The sequence below is a fragment of the Rhipicephalus microplus genome, chromosome 3, assembly GCF_043290135.1.
Source record: "Rhipicephalus microplus isolate Deutch F79 chromosome 3, USDA_Rmic, whole genome shotgun sequence".
In the NCBI taxonomy this organism is placed as follows: domain Eukaryota; kingdom Metazoa; phylum Arthropoda; class Arachnida; order Ixodida; family Ixodidae; genus Rhipicephalus; species Rhipicephalus microplus.
In genome coordinates this window covers 138772234-138793662 of record NC_134702.1, presented here as the reverse complement: position 1 = coordinate 138793662, position 21429 = coordinate 138772234, and the positions used below count along the sequence as shown (strand labels likewise).

The window sequence follows — 21429 nt, the reverse complement described above, 5'->3', positions numbered from 1 at the left end:
TTAGATTTAGGTACACGACGGAGGCGGCCGAGAATTCTTGAGCCGACCCCTTCGACGTCCCTCACAATGATATCGGGGTCTTGGAACGTAAAACTCGAACAATAATTATACTATTAATCGGGAACCTCGCTATGCCCGCATTATGATTAAGCGCGAATCCTATTTACCACCTCTCTCCTCCGGCCGATTGGCGTAAGCCAACCAAAAAGAAAAATTTGCGCTGCCCGTCTAACCAACCTGGTTTGGAGCGCGCAAACGACTCGTCAAATCGGATGCCGAGGCCGCAAGTGGAAAGAAATAAATATCAAGGACACATTCCAAAAGCGCTGCAGCGCAGCGCAAATTTTCAGAAACTGCGAGCTAAAACGAGCGAATCCCCTGCCAAGCATCCCGTGCAAATGGTTTTGACCAGCGAAGCTTAAACGGCCGGCGCCGGCGTTTATTGCTGGCTCATTCCCGACGGCTCATTAAAGAATTTCTCAATCATTCCTCAATGTCTGTCCAGGAATATCAACTGCCACTCCGTACTGATATTTATTATGCATACACCAGTGACGGGTTATTCTCGAGTTTAAAAATGAATAATACTATAAAATTTAAAAATTAATGCTTTGATCCAAGTTAGTTTTCTCCTCTATAGTAATAAACCTACGATGGAGACGTAAACGACATTAAGTCAACACGGCAGAATTTCTCAATCCAAACGGCTGCATTATCTGCCTTGAAAGACCTGGGGTGTCACAAAAATTCCAATGTCGGTGTCCTGTGACCGAAAGAATCGAATTAAAAGCGAATAAATAATAATTCCACCATCTCCCGCTAAAGGGAACCATCTGTAGATGCAAAGCCGCTGACGCTAACGCTTACACTGGCGGCGACGTTGACGCTGGCGCTTATCAGCGAAAGACAAGTAAAAACTCTCTTAACAGAATTCCGAACGCGCGTTCCAGAGCCTACATATGCGGGGTGGCCAGTGAAATATAGTGCAGCGCGAGCAGTCCGACACCGCCTGCGTGGGCCTTGCGAGGCGAGAGAGGGGGAGGGGAGCGACAGTATTGCGGGTGCTACGATATCTAAGTAAGCTGGCGCAGAACATGACACTCCAAAAGTGGCAGTCACCACAGCTCGCACATCATCGACTGTATTCTCTGTGTGTCTTTCCAGGGAGGAAGGTACAGTGTTGTGCCGTCTGCGCGTAGCCTACACCATGCCTGCTCATTTATATGATCGGGATGGCCGACAGCGCAGAGTGCAACGACTGCGCCGTTGATTAGACTATTGAACGCTTCTTATGTTACTGCCCGGCATACACAAACGAGGGGCTTCACCTGCGCAGTGTTTTAAATCAAGTGGACAGAAAAGATTTCACGGTCGAGAAAGTGCTGGGACCACGACACTGCCCATCCCAATTCCGAAAGGCAACCAAAACGTTGTAGCGTTTTTTCAAAGACACCAGCCTATTTCATCGTTAGTGATATGAAACTGTTACTCGTCGGCCCAGTCAATGACTTTCTCCTCTATAACTTTCCCTCCCCCGCTCCCCTTCCCCAGTGCAGGGTAGCCTACCGGGGCTCAACCCTGGTTAACCTCCCGACAATTTTTATTTTTTCTGTATCTCTTTTACTGGTGCTATCTAGAGTGTGCTATCTAGAGGGTTCTACAGTGGGCGCAGACATATCCCCTGAAGGATGGGTAATAAATACTGGCGCACGTAATCTTATCGCGTATGTGGATCGTATCACAACCACGTCACAGAGAGCGGAGTTAGAAATAAAAAAAATAATACGGAAACTATTCATGTATTTGGCCAGCGTATTTGCTTCCAGCTTGTTTTCTTTTTTAATGCAACGCACCCCACCTGATAATTTACTTCGAAGACACTTTCTAAATTTTTCTCAAACACCTATATATTTTTCAATTTGTAAATACGTGTTATGTATGACGTATAAAGAGTATAGCTTGGACTTGCCTTGAGAATTTTAATTTCCTTGCCGAGGAGATTCTGCGACTTTGCCAGGTTCTTCTTGGTGATGCTCTTGATGGCCACCGGCAGCTCCGGCTTCTGCGCAAGAAAAAAAGAGAAAGTGAGGCCGGAGAAACGGTCATAGCGTAAAGGGGCGAACGGCGAAATTGATGGCTCGCGAGCTCGTCGGAAAAAGATATGCTCATGAGCAACGCGCGCCTATGTTCGTCTCCATATCGGATGAAATTGATGGCGGCTACGGCATCCGTCAAGCGTGCTATTTACGGGAAATGAATCAAAGCTTCTAGACGGCTTACTTTTCAGGGTTGGCTATACCATTTTCAGAGCAGCGAAGGCGATAGCGATAAACAGCGGGTTGCAGCCGAAGCCGCCCTGGACGATTTGGTCTGAAACCATGCGAGACGGCCCAACAGGCACCAAGCTGTTCCAGCCGAATCCCCACGGTTACAGTGGACTGTTTTAACCGAATCCCCACGATCATTACTAGGAGCAACTCGGGCCGAAGTTTCCACGTTAATAAATAGCACCATGTATTCCCCCTCCCCTGCACACACACACACACACACACACACACACCACCCCGTTCTGTTATTGCAACCAAGGCGGAGGCTTGACGTTGAGTTCTCCCAATTGACTCTCGAAATCATCATCTTCGATGTTACATGTCTACTGCTGTATTGCTGCTGAATTCCTCGAGCTCAAGCAAGAAAATAACCCATAATGGACTCTGCCCATTGTGCCTGACCTTCCCCGCAATACGATAATAATGAAACTAATGCACCATCCCCCACCCTACCTTTATTACGACACTACCCTTTGCTGGCCGACATCAAAACACGCCGATGACCACTTCATCCATTCAACGTCGGAGCAGCGTGCCGGTAGGTTCGTAGGTTACACGGCAGTTGTACGTAAACGGGTTACGTTTCGAAAATGATGACGTGATGCTGCTTCTTGGTGCAAGGGTCAAATGCGCCCGAAAGAGCGCCAAGACTGTGTGGTTCGTGAAGGTAGCCTGTAGAGCTTCAATGCACCGGGTAAACTCAACGCACAATGCGCCTCACCTCCCCAACCCAAATGCAGTCTTAACAGAGATGTTTCCTTGAGAACCATGCGCTCCACTCTGCAACTGAATCTCCCCACTGCATAAAAGCAAAACCGAACCCAGGTCTGCAGCCCCGTTATGCGAGCTCCTCCCCGGTTTCCGCCCTGAACCCCTCGACCAATCGAAATAACCGAGTGATCCGGTCAGGCGGAACGCGTCCAACAAGCCAAAAAGGACGCGGTGGGAAGAAGAGAACGACACGAGAGACGCGAGCTTCCATAACTGCCCACGACTCCGCTCAAATCTGCAGCCACGCCGAGTGGAACACGATAGAAAGAATCGATGCAATAAAAAAAACAAATACATAAAAAGTGGGAAGAGCAACGCTGCAGTGAGACGACCAGCCGAAGAAACGTGGAACTAAAGAAAAACACGAGATGCACCGACGGCGGCTGGATCACGCGATGGTACCAGCTCCTCGTCTACACACACGATGCGGAGATCACGCACCGTTATACACGCACGTGCGGCAGGGCGACGCTGGAGGACAGGCCTGCTGGCCTCGATCGTTTCGACACGCACCAGTTTGCCAGCAGCAGCAGGCATTGTTTTGTACTGTTCGCGCACCCGGCCATTGGGGGTTTGGTGCCCCCAGCGGAGGTGGCTGGAAGGGAGGGGGAGCGCAGCACACGCCGCTGAGGAAGCCGCTACGGCAATGACGACGCGCTCGAACGACGACGGCAGCGGCGATGCCGAACACAATGCTGAAGAAGGAAAGACGTGCGCCACCACTACTCATTTGGAACACACACGCCCCCTCTTTCAGTCGACTGCGCGTGTCACATCCTCACGTAACGGAGCGTTCCGGGGCACGGCAGCGGAAACCGCGGCGGTCACGGCCGACGCCGTCACTACTACTACTGGGAAAGGGTGCCGGAGAGGCTGCGGGAGATGATTAGTGCGCGCACGAGGCGTGGTCGATAGGTCACACACTGCCACGCGGGCTAGAAAAGCTCGTCGGAATAAACGAAGAGCGGCACGAGAATGCCGGCTCAACAACAACCTCTAATTGGATGCACGAGTCACGCATTTCCGATGAAAAAGAAAGAACAAGTGGGAGAGGGAGAGATGCGCATCAAAAACGTCCAACATGCCACGAATACTGAAAGCTGTCCGAAAAGCGACATAAATTTGATGTATGCCACTTCATCAACGGCAACCGCATCATAGGTATGGGTATGAGTCGCATGCTCTTAACATGTAACGTCGCCGTTCATGCAAGCAGCAGACACCAAACGGCACTTCGAACGTGGCTTTTCCACCCACCAACAATACCCCCTATACACCACTTCCACACGGATAGTACTGACAATGTAAAACACATTTCAGGAGAACCCGGAAGTGCGGAAGTATATCAATAACGAAAAGAGCCTGCGGTACGTACCTACCATAACAAGCTCCCTATATTTAGAGCGGCTTCGGTTTGGGGTAAATGTTAGACCTATCGTCAGCTTTAGCTTGAGCAGGCCCAGCGAGCCGCTCGTGCCAACAGAGCCCTGGACGGAGGGCCCGACCACAAGTGCCTGCATTCATTTTCTTTTGTTTTACTCTGAATAAAGTTTCTCTCTCGTGCCCCTCCTTCAGAGGCGCCCTGTCACCACCTATGAAAGAACGTACGAAAAACACGCGCGCATGAGAACGGCCCCGTAAGCGAAATAAAGGAGGTGGCCGTGCGCCAGAAATAGGCGCGATTACATCCAATATACGAGCCGGCTGGGACGGCCGACTGGTAGAGGTATAAACAAGCGAGACTCCGACGCACATAAAATACGCGCGGCTGCCACGAGCTCTTTCTGAGGCAGTGCGTCAACAACAATGGAACAACGTCGCGCTGGAAAGTCAAAGAGGCTCCCATCACCCCTATTTTTTTTTCTGCTTTCGTTGTGCGCTGCGCACGTGTGCGGCTCTTAACAACAGCCGTACATGCAAAGCACACGCGTGCACTTCGACCGAGCACGTGCGAAAGCGTACGGGCGCACCGCGACAACAAAACAAGCGCAGGCTTCCCTGAACACGGACCCTTCCTCGAACTGATACAACTCGTCGCCAGTGAAGTGTATAGCGAGTGGCCTAAGTAAACGAACTAGCAAAGCTGACGCAGTGTACAGCAGGAAGCGAGCGAGCTTCACGCGACGTTGCAACAGCTCCACACACAGAGACTGCGCGGATGCACATGCGCACAGCCAGCGGTACAACACACAGTCTACTAAACTCTCTCTCACACGCACACACACACACACACACACACACACACACACACTTGTCTGTTATTATTATTGTGTTGTGTCCTGCAATGAAAACGAGCCCTCAAACTTGCACTTCTTTTCCTACTTTTGTTTAACAGTATTACGCATGTCCCTCCGCTTAAAATATAGTCATGGCTGTATCTGTCACTTCTGAGCCATCCCACAGAGCAAGCAAATATCCCTCAAGGCCAGGTCACTCAATTTGAGGCCTGCAAACCAGCTAGCTAAGGTGAAGAGGGCGAACGGCTTCCAGAAATTAGGAGACCGCCAACGTGGGGAAAGAGCATTCGATAAGGTTGTAACATTGTAATCGTAATAGCCGGAGTCAAATATGCCCGTCTAATGGCGCGGCATTTCGGAGGCAGCAATGTCGTGAGGTGTGTGCACGCAGGACACACGAGCGAGGACTCGGTACGATGCGGCATAACTAGGTCGGGAAACAACGTGCAACAGCTAGAACACAGGAAACTGTATTCCGCCCCTGACAACGTCCTGGCCGTTCTTCGGAAGGCGAGGATCGGTGCTCTGAAAGAGCGCTCCTCTCATATCGCCTGCTACGCCAGTACACCGGAAACTCCTCCGGCAACGAGTCGCGCCAACACTTTGATTGATATGTGGGGTTTAACGTCCCAAAACCACCATATGATTATGAGAGACGCCGTAGTGGAGGGCTCCGGAAATTTAGACCACCTGGGGTTCTTTAACGTGCACCCAAATCTGAGTACACGGGCCTACAACATTTCCGCCTCCATCGGAAATGCAGCCGCCGCAGCCGGGATCCGAACCCGCGACCTCGCGCCAACACTTTACGCATGCGCGAAGATTTAAGAAAAAAAAACCACGAAGCCATCAGACCGGAAGGTCGACGACGGCGCTCGACGAGACAGGCGCGGACCAGGACGCCTTTTGTTTCCGTGGTCGTGACTAGATGCTACTAATGTTTACTCTCACCCCCCCCCCCCCACACACACACCTGAAACATGAGCTCGCAAATGAAGGAAAAGTCCTTCGAGCAACTGCGCATGCCAGCTACGCGCGTGCATCCTCTGCCCTTACGCACTTAATTATTGCAACGAAAGGCCGAGATTACACCAAGACTGTCGCGAACCGAGACTGCAGCAGCGCAAAGAACGTTTACTTAACATCGTGCTGGCCGTATATGTGCCGGACGTCTGTGAAAGGCCGCATTTTTGGGCGCTGTGTTCAAAAAACATCATCAGGCATACCATGTTCATCTTCCCGCCTTGGTTGTTCCCTACATTTTCCCTGAAAACGCTCCTTCATATCATATATTATCAAAAACATAGCCTCCGAGATCACTTCTAGTAACAGCGATGGGGTCGACACGTAGAGTTCATGAGCGATGCAGGACAAAAGCTGTACTCAAGCGGGAGGGGCGGATGTGAGACATATTGATAGGCGTGAACTAAAGACACAGAAGGCCAGAGGACAATGCACTGAGACGTGTAGTCTGCACTATTCCTTATATTGACCTTGCGATTCGTCATTTTACGTTCCTTCGAATGAGAAGGCGGATACGATCTTAGCATGCAGCAGAACATCACTGTACACGCAGACTTAGGATAACGAAACGGTCCTTAACCATTCCCATTGTCACAGCTTTCCACGCTTGACTGTTATACAGAAAAGAAGGCGCCCCAAACGTCACACATGCAGCGTCAAGAAATGCGGCAAGTCAGTCGCTTAACCAAGAGCGCGCCATAATCTTGCGCGAAAGATGTCGTTCCCGCATTCACTGCGGCTACGAGAAAGCATTGTCTCAGGCTGACGGAGAGCGCATAACGACGCAGACGTTGCACTGGGAACATTTCGCGTGTATGCATCGTAAATGCAAATACGATAGACAACTCGGCTGTCGCAGCAACGCGTAGAGCTGCAAGAACACAAAACGCAGAAACAGTATGCATGTGGCGTACAAACTACGACATCGAAAGACGACATATGCAGCATCGCTGTACCCTGTCCCAAACCATAACCAGTTCAATAAAATTTTGGTGACGTCAGCGGATGAGCAGACATCCTGGCCGCTCGCAGTGGAATTGAACGAGCGGCGGAGAACGAAAACGCCACACCGAGAGCTCTCCTGTATACGTCATACGAGCTTTTCTTCCATACTCATCGCGTTCTTTTAAACGCCTGCACGATGGTGTTTACTAACTATGGCTTCCCTACCTCTAAACCTTTTCACTATTAGGACTTTCGACGAGGCTCATTAACTGTCATAACTGTCGAGTCATTGTTTATAAGTTCAGAGTTACGGCCACGCATGTTTTCTGTTTAACAATGTTGGGGGCCCACATATTTTGAAATTTAAAGAACTGCTCACTTCCGAAGAGCACGGGACAAGATACAGGTCTATGTCTGAAGCCCGTCTCCACTGCATCGTCCGTATTTTACATCCATTACGAAGCTCGGCTTCTTTCAGATGCGACCCACGGGGGGGTGGAGGCTTCGGTGAAGCATCATCCCACCCTCGCTTCCACAATGAAGAAGCATGTGCTCATTTTTGACCTAATATCTTTTTTATATGACGTGTCAGATATGATCACTATGGTAGGTACCAATTGAATTCAGCCGCATGAGAGTTCGAACATTATGTGAGGTCCTGACACTACCGATGCTATGTGTCCCAACATAACCTAAAAGAGGGACAAGAATAAAATGCCAAAACGCGATCGTGGGACGAGCTCTCTATCACGGATTCCGGAAAAGATTGTGTAGGCCAAGTGAGAAAGAAAGAAAGAAAGAGGAAGGGAGGGAGGGGGGCAGTTAAACAATATGGTACCTAACACCCCTGTCACACGGGCACTTAAAAGTCTTTTAAGTAAGCGGTCTTTTTCCGAAAAGGAGTTCCTGACAGCAGACACACGGCACAGAGCGAACTCCTTTTCAGAAGCGGTCTTTTTCGTAAGCGGAGTTCGTCGATCTCTTTTACGGCTCCGAATGAGTAGCGTCGAAACCAGAGGGCGCCAGCAATTTTTGAGAGGTGGGAAAAAAAGAGCGAATGCTTATTTTTCTGTCACCAAAACTCTTTGTAAAAACAAATTTCATATCCTGCAGAAGGTGTAATGAACTCTTTTAATGGTTATTTCCTTTTCTACTCTCGTAAACAGCTACAACGCGTCGGCAATATCACGTGGTGACGCTCGGTCTCGCGCCGCGCCATCTGTCGCACCGTGCACTGCCTTTCGAGCTCACTGCGCAAGCTCTCCACAATGAAACAAAAGGTGGACGGGTACACTCGAAAAGATTGCTTGAAGTTCTGCTCACCGAGGTGAGGTACAGTTCCCTCGAACCACCTCTCGTTTCGTCTGAAGGCCCAGATCGATCGATCGCAGGTATTCTCCGGCAGCTCCAGTGCGCACAGCAAGGAATTGCTGAACAGCAGCTGCTGCTTGATCCTCTCTTTGGCGACTTTTGCAGCGTCTGCCTCGCTTTCCAGAGCGAGATGGCAGGCCGTGAGGCTTGCGATCCTCGCTTTTTCTTCCATACGGTCGCCCATGACGTGTCGAGAGCAGCGAAAAACAAATACGGTAAATAAAAGCCCAGTGGTGCCAGACGGACTTGTGCACGTCGCTAGTAATGGGAATGTTTCCTTAACTAGTGCAACAAACTTTCACAGTGGTGTTTCTTCATCTCTTATTCTTAAAGTTATTTGAAGAAACGAGCAGTGAAACAAGTCTTTAATTTGTACATCGTGATACATCGTTTAATTTTCATTGCTTCTCTTTTAACTGCCAGCGCCACGCTTTCGCTAGCGTCTTCGAACGAAAACACTAAAAGGAGATCGTTGCTGCCGTGTGTCTGCGCCGCAAACACCTCTTTGTTGTTAAAAGTCTTTCAACTTCGTAAAAGACCGCTTACTTAAAAGACTTTTTGCGCGCCCGTGTGACACAGGTATAACACATTTCCTGCATCTTATATATATATACACCTTATATAAAAAAGTGTTATTAATCGCAGCAGGCAAGAAAACAATGCAATTACTTCTTAGCAAAGTTAGGAACATTTCAGTCCTTGTGAAGCCATGGGCTTCAATTTCGAGACCCCGGGTTTATAGCATACCCCCGAGTCCCGACGACTCTTATGGCTATACACACCGCGCTTGCGTGGCCTTCAGTGCCGTGATGCGCGCGATGACGAGAAAAGCAAAGTCAATGTTGGCCTGTCAAAATAAACTATTGATCTACCGTCTCTGCGAACACCAAGCAGAGAGATCGGCATTGGGAAAAGGACGCGGCTGGGCCATTAGCTGTCGGCCCCGACCACGCACCTTCGCGTACAAAGTGACACGCCCACGAGTGTTCCAGTGGCGCGCCTCTGCAGTACAAAGGTTGCGGCGGCGGCAGCGTTGCATGGCAGCCGAGCATAAATGCGGCCAGGCACTTGCCCCACAGAGCGTCGTGCAGGACGCCAACGCAGATCTCGGCGGCATCGTCCTGCGTCGGCGCGGCCCATCTACGATGAAGGCGTGACGGCGAAGTCGACGTGTTGTCGAGCGTCTTACCCATTAGTAACAACAGCATCTGTTGTGGTTTTACACGTCGCGAAAGTACGATTTTTTGTTTTAGTTCGTACAATACTGCAGACTGTAGTAGTCCAAGCAGGAGAAGATGTACATAAACACACACAAAAAGTACGAAAATATCAAAACATTTTGCGGCAGCTAGGATGAAGATTATAGTAATGAATTCCACTTTGTGAATGATTGCGGGAAGAAATAATGTTGATATAAATTAGTTCTTGTGAATGTGATCACTAGAAGCGCCGTAGCTGAGGGTACTTGAAGTTTTCCCCCACCTAGGTGCGCAGAATAATTGCAAGCACCATTTTTTTTTAATATATTCATGTATTTGTTTATTTGGACGGACAAACAATATCTCGCCACACCGACTCGAATTTCAAGAAGCTTTATGCCGCGATAGAAAGGCGTTTTACAAAAACGTCACGAGTTCTATGACCGTACCCGGCGACCACATTGCGACCGCAGTGGATATGCAATACAAAGAAAGGAAGGTACAAGGAGCCTTGGGTGCAGGTTGAGCAACCACAAAGCAGCTTGATTTGTCTACCCTCAGCGACGCGCCAGAGATTCAAACACTGCGAATTTAAGTCCTCTCAAGAGAACGCGAAGTATTATTACCAGTTAATGTTTATCGTCTCAAAAACCAGCATATGGTTATAGAAGACGCCATAGTGAAATTTCGACATCTGGTGTATACAACGTGCGCCTAATACCCCTGTCACACGCGGCAACCTAAGTGCACTTTGAGCGAATGTACTTACGCTCACTAAGTGTCATTTTGGCGGTACGCCGCTACACGAGAAAGCGAAATGTACCGTGGAAGTGATGAAGAGGCACTTGTTGGGTTTGTAGCGCAATATATACTTCTTACTTTTGCGCCCCTGTCTCATCGTCGGCCCACGTTGTCCTCGCTGAAGCAGCACAAGTGGCACACGCCATCGTAAACTAGAGAACGACTCGCCTACACATGCGCAAGTTTGCCTGGAAGTGAACAACGCGACGGACGCGGCCATTGCACAGCATGTGAGCCGCATCCCCGTAGCGGACGGGGCTGCAAACTGCCCGAGGGTGAGTAGCGAAAATTTGTGCTGATTTATGGCTTGTTTTAGTACATAGCAAAATTCCTTATAACGAAAACAATAGTTCAACAATAGTACGAGCACCGCTTTAGGCAACAGCGTATTTCTGGGCAAGCCACTGGTACCGAGGCTACACACCTGGTCGCAGCGAGGGACACTAAACTTGCTCGTGTGACAGCGCGCAAATGACACTCGCGGCTAAGTCCAAGTGTACTAGCTCGAAGTGCACTCAAGTTGCCACGTGTGACAGGGGTATAATTATAAGCACACGAGCATCAAACATTTTCGCCTCCATCGGAAGTGCGGCCGGTATTCACAAGTCGCCAACGCGAAAATATCAATCTCAGAAATGATGCTCCCACGTAACACGACATTACATATCATCAATTCTCTTCCAGGCGACAACTGTAGATAGCCTGTTAACCGCACATCTAACGGTCGAATGAACGTATTTCATAATGACCGCGTGCCACTAGCCGCGCGAGCGAGCGTGCGGTGTGTGCACGCTCGCTCGCGAGGTTCGCGACAGGTGCGTCGGCCACAGCCGAGAGGAGCTTCGGAGGCCCCGCTTGGCAACAGCCACAACGCGCCGCTCGGCGCAGCCGTCGCTGCAAAGCGTGCTTGTGTACATTATTATATAATTTTACACAGAACGGCAGCGTCTCTTGTTTCTTTTTATTACTTCCCCCGTTATGTTACTTTCACGAAGCTCTCCCGCCTCGGCAGGCAACCTACTCGACGTGCGTGCTGCGCGCTAGCTCATCGCAGTCCCGCTACACGTTTTGCTACGGGAACTTTTCGCGTCAACCAGCGTTGATGCCAAGGTCGTCGGTTCGATTAGCGGCGTCGGCGACTGCATGCGCGCCACTGAAGAGCCAGTTATGCAACGACGGCTGGCGCGCATGTATGTGCTTCCTGCATGTAGTCGTACCCAGAATTGTGCGACCGCTAGATGTGAACCACGTTGCTGAGAGAGAGCGCGAGAGAAGCCACAATAGATAAATCAGTTAATCGACACAGGCAGGGGATACAGCCACAGCACATGTTAGTTCCACATGGTATGATTATATAGTTTTCCTCATTTCAAAAGCCTTTATTTCTTTTTCGGGATAAGGGAGGAGGGGGCATATTTATCGTGTATCAAGCCGTTGCCGAAAAATGTGTTCAGACGAAGACCACGCGAAAGAGAAAAAGTGCCGCAATTTCTGCAATCTGTACACTAAGCAAAAAGGTTATATCGATTCACTTCCCAGCAACCGATTTTCGCAACAAGCTAATAAGTATAAGTGAATCGTTGCACAAAACTATTCGCTATTCTACAAGCGTCCGCTTTAGCGTCGCCACGGTTACCACGCGCGTGAAGTAATCACCAGAGCTGGCAGAGCAAGCGAAGCCGCAGTTTATGCGTGAGCGGATAAGTTTTTTTTATAGAGGTCGCCGCATCACGGTGGCGCTGTGATACATAAAGAACGCTCCATTATGCGTGACATCGCAGTCACGCGTAATAACAGCGCGGTCACTGAAGTGAGAACTAAAAATTTATCGCCAACAGCGCTAACATGAAACGACCTCAGAAGGAACACAAAACAGGCGCGTAATAAGGCAACAACAACAATAACAAATAAATTCTGGTAAAACTCGACGTTGGCGGCGCGCACGAGAGGCCACTTAGCCTGCAGCCCCCAAGGCAAACGACGCTCGGCGGCACAGGAGACGAAAGGTTTCGCGAAACGACAGGCGGAAGTGGCCGTGTGAATATAGGGGGCGACCCATTTTAGCGGGTGTGCTTATTAAATACGGTTTGAAGACCTGCCCTCTTCAGCCGCGCCAATGCGGCAGCTATGTGGGAGTGCGCGCCCCGCCGGAGGACCTTCGAAGCCGGCGCACATTTTCGCGGCGTCCGCAGAGAGGACTGGACTTGCCACCGCGGGATTCGTTAATTAGAAATGCCATCGTATGTCGGGCGAGAAACCTCTTGCACGTCAATCGCCCCCGACGCCAGAGACCGAAGTTGAAAGCGAACTTCCAGAGTATATATAACGCAATAACCAAGAATGTATATAACGTTCACGACGCCTCCTTCCATATATCGCAAATTGAAGCCAACGCAATGATAATTTCGTATACTGCCGTTGCTCCGCGGCTCTATATTCTCGCGGAAAACTCCAATGGTAGTGACACCACGCACATTATACGGTTTGATTGATTGATAGGTGGGGTTTAACTTCCCAAAACCACAATGATTATGAGAGGCCCTAGTGGAGGGCTCCGGAAATTTTAAACACCTGGAGTTCATTAATGTGCACCAAATCTGAGCAAACGGGCCTACAACATTTTCGCCTCCTCCGGAAATGCAGCCGCCGCAGCCGGGATCCGAACCCGCGACCTGCGGATGAGCAGCCGAGTACCTTAGCCACTAGACCACCGCGGCGGGGCACGCACTTTATACGGTGATGCACCTACGCCAGCAGGACTGTACATACGAAATCCGCCATCTAAGCTGTTACCTTTATTCATACGCAACTGGAAAGCGTTTGCAGCATGGCCAGATATTCAAACACGACGTAAGTAATCCGCGAGAAGATTGTAGTTCCAACGTCACACACTTGAATGCGCTGCGAAACGTGTGCGAATATGTGGGAAGCTTTTATTGATATAAAGGAAGAAAATGCGAAGAAAAGCTGGAGGTAAAAAACAAAATGAAAACACAGCGCGTCTACAGCAGAACCAGTGCGACAACCGTCGGCGCTCTGCTGTCATCACATGACGAGCAACAGAAATAATAAAGCAGACGACGAGCTCGCAAAGTCGAAGGGGCTCTGTTAATCCGTATATCACGCCACCGGTATACGCAAAGAAATGCACGAAGCTCGGATGTCAGGACAATAGAGGAAGAACTACGACTTTCATCCGATATTCCTCAACGAAACCACCAAAAAAACATGCACGAATTACGGTACCACGTGAGCTCAATCCATCTACAGAAAAAACGAGTGCCAATACGAGAGGCACAACTTGACATTGCTGCTTGGCGCATCAACGTGGAGACGCTCAGCGGGTTTCGTGGCTGACGATTGTCTCGTTCGCCGACTTGTCTGACCACCTGCTATTTTTTTACTTCTTTCTCTATCCTCCTTATTCCTTCCCTACAGTGAGCTACTGCTGAGGTGCCGCACTTTGATGCGGACATATGCAGTGCTCACTTTTTTATTTTTTATTTTCCTACTTAAGAATCACTACCCCCCCCCCCCTCTTCTTCCGCCCAGCATCCAGCGTGCAGGGCTCGATCGACGTGTACCAAGGTCGCATAGAGCACTAACTGTGGCGGCGCTTAGAAACGACAGCCCTCGCACTTCTCGGTGGTCGGCTACGCACTGCAACGGCCCGGACACGAAGCGGGCCAAGGGGAACCGGAAGAGACGGCCCCCCTCTCCGCAGAAGGCAGCAGCTGACCACCACGGGCTGACCGCCAGAGACTCCTTCATACCGACTTTTATTTCTTTCGCATGCAACCCCGTTTGCTTTTTAATATCTCCCATATCCCCGCGCGCTCTTTTCACGGCCGGCACAGCGAAGACAGAACGAAGCTTGAAAGGCGCACTGCTTGTTGCCCAATGCGGGTAGCAATGGCTACTACGGCAGTGCGGCCTTCGCCTCGCGGAGATCGTCACCGTCTCGTCCGCGCTCGCAAGGTCCGCGGACCGGACGAGAAGATGATGGGCGAGCGGATGTACAAACGGCTGCAAAAGAATAGGACGCCGCCGTGCCCTTTCCATCCGTTTGTGTACTCCCGTAGCCGTTTCCCGCTTGTTCGTTCGCATCGGCTGAGATTTTCTCGTTTCAGCTGCGCCGCGAAACGGCGAACGGCAGCGACGACGGCCGAAGGCAAATGGGAGAGCTCCGCACGAGTCTTCTTTTTTGTTGCTCTTTCAAGGGAGTTTGTTAGCAAACCACCTGGAGTTCTTTTGCGGGGTTAGGAGAACGAGACACGTGCCACGCCGACTTTTGTGCATATATGGAGAAGAGGGGACCGGGGGTCACAACGATAATGATGAGACACCGTGACAGACCGCGCGGCTCATTTGGCGGAGCCCACTTTTCGGCACAAATCGGACGACGGGACCTACATACTTTAAAACGTGGTACTCGGTTCGGCCAGCTCATCCTGCATACGCGATGGGGGCAGGCCGACCACTCCACGTGTCCGAGAATTGGCCAAAAACTAGCATAAAAAAAGTCGTGCACTGCACACAGAACCTGTGCTTTGTTTGCACGCATCCCCATACTGCCAGTTGCAGGTTTGGACTGTCCTGTTGAGATAGAGAAGCGCAGTTCGAAGAACCCGAAATGACACAGGCGATCAGACTGGAATGACTAACCACACTCAGATAATCGATCAATGAAAACGCAGACAAAAAAAAAAAGATGGTTGACACTGTCGTCGAACTTATTGGTGCGGATGCGACAGCTGCCGCTATTCGGTACAGACGCACGTGTCGGCTGACAAGTTTGGATCGAACGAATTTCAACGGTTGCACGCTCGGTGACCCGGTGGTTTTCAAAACTTTGTCGCATCGTTCGTTTCCATTCACCGCTTAAAAAGGTCGTCCGTATAGCAGTGCATCCGGAGAGAATGTGGAGGTTTCTCATAGCGAAGCTTCAGTTAGCTTAGTTCAGAGCTCATTTCGTGGTGTTACTATGGATGACAAAGCACGTCCTGATAATTACAGAACAGGGTTTAGAAACCCTGATACTTGCACTGTTTGAGCAATACGCGTTGCACGAAAAACGCCTAAACAGGAAGCTCCGGATTGATGTCGACCACCATGCTTTTTGACGTACGCTCAACAGAAAGTATCCTGATATATACATATATATATACATATATATATACATATATATATACATATATATATACATATATATACATATATATATATATACATATATATACATATATATATATATATATATATATATATATATATATATATATATATATATATATATAAACATCTTAGCGATGCACGCACGTTATCATTTCCATAAGGCGTTTGTTTCACAACATTGCACCGACAGTTCACGAAAAAGCCGCGCGAGTTCCCGTCAATATAACATCGCATAAAACCCAGTGAAAGAAAGAGGGATCAATACATGGCTACCGTTACTAGGACTCCTACAATACATCAGTATTGTGGATAATGCCATTTAAGAATGGGAATACATCTTTTCTGAGCAGATCACGCACTTTTCTCGAGGGTAAGCTACAAGGCACGGTAATCGTTTACGTTTTAAGCCACAGCACAAAAACTAAGAGACGCCGTAGTGGCGGGCTCCGGAAATTCGGACCATGTGAGGTTCTTCACGCACGTCTAAATACAACCACACGGGCCTCTACCACTTTGCCTCCACTGAAGTGCGACCGGGATTCATTCGGGACAGCGATAGGGTTACATCAAACGAGTTCCGCTTGTACAGCAGCCGCTAATCCGAAGCGTCAATCTTGCGTCAACAACGAACACATCAGCCCGAATGTGACACGTCGCAGATGGGCCATCCGCATGTAGGCACCGGGACACGGTTACTGGGGAGTGAACGTCTCCGCCTATGCGCACGGGTTCCCCGGTGTGCTTTATGGGACCGATATCGTCGGCGCCGGGAAGTCGTAAAAAGAAAGGACACAGCCCAGGGTCGACGGGCGCGCCCGTTTATGATAGAACCGTCCATCGAATTTCTCGAAATGCGTAGTACGCAGAGCAAGGGGGCGCCGTCGCTCGCGTGCTCGGGTGTCCACAGTGATGATTAGACTCAGTGATGTTCCATACTATGCCGAAGAATTCCCATTCGGAGACATGAAAATACCATATTTCAGGGATTATTCGATGTTGACGAAATCCCCACCATATTTCGCTGCACAACAGTAATAATTTCCGCCCCGATTCACGCACAGACATACTATGATTACACGTGTCTGACGAACTGGCGGCTTTTAAAATCATGACTAGTCCCTCCACTTCGGCAGAACAAAAGCACGACGTTTGAAATTCATATACTGTTCGTACACTACACATTATGGGCTTAGTAAATCCCTCCCCGTACATATCAGCAACAAATCTCCAGGGCTATATGCTTGCGTGGTGCATGCGCCAGAACCGAATACCACAGATGAAAGCGCACCGTGACCGCCAATTATCGGTCGTTATAGGAGAATTTAACCATACCTAAAATTCCCTGCAATATCACGACTCCTTTTTCCCCCCTTTGGCTGAAAATTACAGGCGAAAAGTTCCCGAAAAGGGGGAAATTCCCTGCACGAAACATCACTGAAATGTAGACCGTCTTCAATTGTCCCTTTCAGTCAAATGCGTGCCATGATGGGAGTGATGACCAGCCGCACGAAAAGGTCGATGGGACACCTCGTCCGATTGCCGCGCTTAAGCCACGATAAGATATACAAAAATTAGGTCACGCAGGCGGGATTCTGCTAAGCTCCTGCGACGAGAGGTGAACCCCGCTGTAATTAGCTGTGCCCGATATCATCTCCCTGTAGATGTAACGACATACGTTTGGGAGAGAGATGCACTTAAATGCGAGTGAACAGGAAGAGCACACACTATGCGAAGTGGCGTGCGATCTTATTTCGCCACAGTTGTACCACAGGTTTCTAAAAACTAAAAAACTTCAGCTCTTCCAACATTCAATTCTGAAACCACTGTGCAAAAAAAAAAAAAACGCTATCTCTACAAAAATGATTATTGAACCGAACTGTTGTACACTCGGAACAGGGCGTTCGAGCCGATGTGTACGGGGTTCCTCGTTCTTGAAATGATTCTGTAGAGTAGCGTAGGCAAAAATCTGTATCTGGGGGAGGGGGGTGCACCCTTTGGCTGCGCAAATGATTCTAGACTTCGAGACGAAGTATGGGCCCTGAAGATAGTAGACATCAATTCCCCCGCCGAGTCTCGAAGCTCCACTCACCCAAAAACAGGGGAGCATGTGCGCATTCAGCCATTTCGGTCTAGGAAAAGCAATGATTTCACTGTGATATCTGCACTGCTCGAGCAGACGCAGCCGAGATGCAATCCAGATGCGCTTCCCTCCTTACAACCGAAGCTAATCGCGCCCAGCCGTAGTTACACGCGGCGCAGACACGGATTCATATGTGTGGTATAACGACTCAAAGCCACGATATGATTATGAGAGACGCCGCAGTGGAGGGCTCCGGAAATTTCGACCACCTGGGGGTTCTTTAACGTGCACCCAAATCTGAGCACACGGGCCTACAGCATTTCCGCCTCCATCGGAAAAGCAGCCGCCGCAGCCGGGATTCGATCCCGCGACCCGTGGATCGGCAGCCGAGTACTTCAGCCACTAGACCACCGCGGGCGGGGTAACGCAGGCACGGATCGGTGGAAGGGTGTAGTAGTTGGCAGCGAGAGCTCAGCACAGCACTTGAGCCTCACTGATGAGGCAGAACGGGGGGCACGTTGAACCCGCGGCTTCTACGCAGCGCAGATTAAATGCTCGCCCCCCCCCCCCCGTTCCCTCTGCAAATGTGCGTAGGCAGTGGCATATATATATATATATATATATATATATATATATATATATATATATATATATATATATATCGAGAGAGAGAGAGAGAGAGACCGGGATTCCACGAGTTCATCATAAGGGGTGGAGTGGAGGAGGCCACCCCAGAACTGTCTGGCGGGGCGAAAGCAGAGAATGGACCTTTATATGGCGTATCCTACGACAAGGAAGCGTCTCGGCATTCTCGAAACGGAAGCAGTGAGGCGGGAGGATGCGAGAACGCAGTCCCTGCGGCAGACGCGGGTTTTAAATAAAATGGTAGAGGTAGGTAGGTACTCGAGCTCACATGTGTAACGGGTGATGGATCACGGAAAGCTTCATTTACGTTATACTCTCCTCATCCTGCAGCACAGCGCACGGATGTGGTGGAAAAAAGATAAGCTACAGAGGCCCGAGGGCCACGGCTGCCTGACGATCGCGCCTCATCGACGAAGCGGGGCAATAGTAAAGAATCTGACACACGTACAGGGTATTCAATGCCACTCTTCAAGAACCCCATTTTACAAAGGACTGCTCTACTCCCTCGTCGAAATAACAACGCAATTTCCGCTTTTCAGCTTTATTTAGAAAGACGTACGAAACGCCATACTCGAACACGCTGAGTGATAAGCTCGTGACACCAATAAGTCCCTATTGGAGTTGCTTGCGGCTTAGAGCACGTTGTTTATTGTGTGTCCAACACCTCTCCCTCTAGCTCCAGCTTTGCATCAGCGACCTTCAGCCCCCTTCCTCTCCCTTTTCTTAATGAAATAATTATTTAATACATGCGACGAAAACAAGCAATACAAGGGAAACTGAAGGGCAATAAATATGAACTAACACTGTCGAACTTATTTTAAACACGTGCTCTGCAGCAATACGGGTCCCTCAAATGCCCCATGACTAATACGGTTCGCTACTGTTTGCAAGCTCGCGGTCGGCGATAGCGATATGTTATTCGTTACGAGACATCGCCACACGAGCTCTAACCGGGCTTACGAAGTAGCAGTCAAATATCAGACATATATTATCTCGAAAACCATTGATATAAGATAAAATAAACGAGAAAAGAAAATCCCTCGACAACGCGCACTGTATAATGACCCACAGAACCGGGAGAAATTCAACTTCACGGTAAAAAAGAAAAAAATAAGCCTGAAAACGAACGTAGCGTGCATGACCCGCGCGAATCCGGACAACAAAAGCGCGCTACCCCGAAACTCTAGACATCCGCAGCGATAGTTGACGCGCAGTGCGCTTACTCACGCTCGCACGACTTGCATACGCAGTTGTTACCAAAGCGATGAGCCAGGTGCCGCTGGAGGATAGCTTCAGGTACTTCTGCCTGGAGAGGCAGGAACATGGACCATGAACTTATATTTTGCTTTGTTATAGTAAGTTCAATTTAATCGAAGTAGATGAGGCGACACGCCAACGTAAGAAGAAATACTGCGTTTTATTTTATTTTTTTTTCTTACGAGCCTGGTGGCACACATGTTAGTGTCCCGTTATAAAGGGGGCGCTCATAGCACCCATCCATCTGTCCGGAAAGCAAAAGCGTGGAAACATAGGAAAGTCGGTTAGGACATAACTGAAAATAAAAAAGTTTGAGGAAGACGACATCACTAAAATTGGCCATATTGTTCGTACCACGGCACGCCATGGTGAACTCCGGAATACTATCCGAGCTTCCATAACGAGCAGCTAAATCTAACCACACGGGTGTCTTTTGTATTTCTCCTCCACCCCCCCCCCCCCTTTCGAGATGAAGCCGCCGCGGCTCGGAGTCGAACCAGCAAGCACGAGCTTGGCAGCGCCATACACCAAGTTCCACGAACGAGTTACCTTGTTTGCCTGCTCTGCAAGGTCAAGTACTGTAGCCCCCAAAGCTCTACTGGCGCGCGCGAGTGGCATTTTTTTTCTTTTGCGTACCTTCGCCGTATCACTGAATGAAGTTCCAAAAAGTCTGATGGCAAATGTTGACCTTGAATTATTACCCCCCCCCCCCTTTTTTTTCCCTCTAGGACCACTCGTGCGTCTTTGCGATGCGCGCAGAGTAAAATAGCGCTCCTCCGGCAAACGCCCCCCCCCCCCCCCCTCCTGATAACTCGGGTCCATACTTAACTATTTTTTTGCAGTTTAAAACAGGTTGTTCCAGGAGAGAGACTATTCCCTGTTCCTCTGAAGTACAGCCTTCAGGGAAAGAAATCACGGTTCGAGCTCGATTGGGCACGTGGCCTTGCAGGACCGCTTTCAAAGATCTCAAAAGCTTCGCCTCAGGCCTGGGGCTTCAGGTGCAGTATGCAGGCTTTGTTAGCGCGCAATAACTCAGACTGGGCTTAACCACAAAGCGAGGGAGGGGACCGTTGACAGCGAAAGAATGAAACCCCACTTCGGAAGGCATTGCACCGTGCTCCCGACCGGGCTGTAGAAATTAGGTGCCTTTCTCCTCTTCTAACCACTACCACCATTACTTCAGAAGGGAACCGCGGAAAAATGACACGTGCACCCCGGTCATTCGCTGCAGCTTTTGGCAGAGCGGTACAGCAGAAGGGTGCTTTTGGCTCGGCTCGTTCTCGGTACAACCGGCTACGACCGGCCGCCAAAGACACCCGGATCATCGCAAAGCAAACCTGCTACGCGATAAATGGAATGCAAGCCAGTTGCCATGAAGGAAGGGGTCTGAACACGCGCGCGCCGCCACTCTCAAGACCGGCTCCGTAGTTGTCAAGCAACCTCCGGGCCGCGCTCCCAAAAAGTAAGGCGGGGGAGGTAGACGAGTTGGAAACGATGCGTACTTCGAAAATCGGCGCGACCACAACAGAAGTACAAGACAAGACACGCGACATGCTATTTCGTCTCGTGCTGAATTTCAGTCCGGAGAAGAGCCGCAG

The 21429-nt window shown here is 49.7% G+C and overlaps 1 protein-coding gene across 1 annotated transcript in view; it reads right to left on the bottom strand.

Annotated features, from left to right (window-relative positions):
* The window catches only part of Atg1 (serine/threonine-protein kinase unc-51-like protein Atg1), a 146103-nt gene that overhangs the window by 112510 nt on the left and 12164 nt on the right, over positions 1-21429 (bottom strand). The window contains exon 2 of the mRNA XM_037422083.2: positions 1970-2062. Within this exon, the coding sequence (XP_037277980.1) occupies positions 1970-2062 (93 nt within the window). The remainder of the gene's footprint in view (positions 1-1969; positions 2063-21429) is intronic.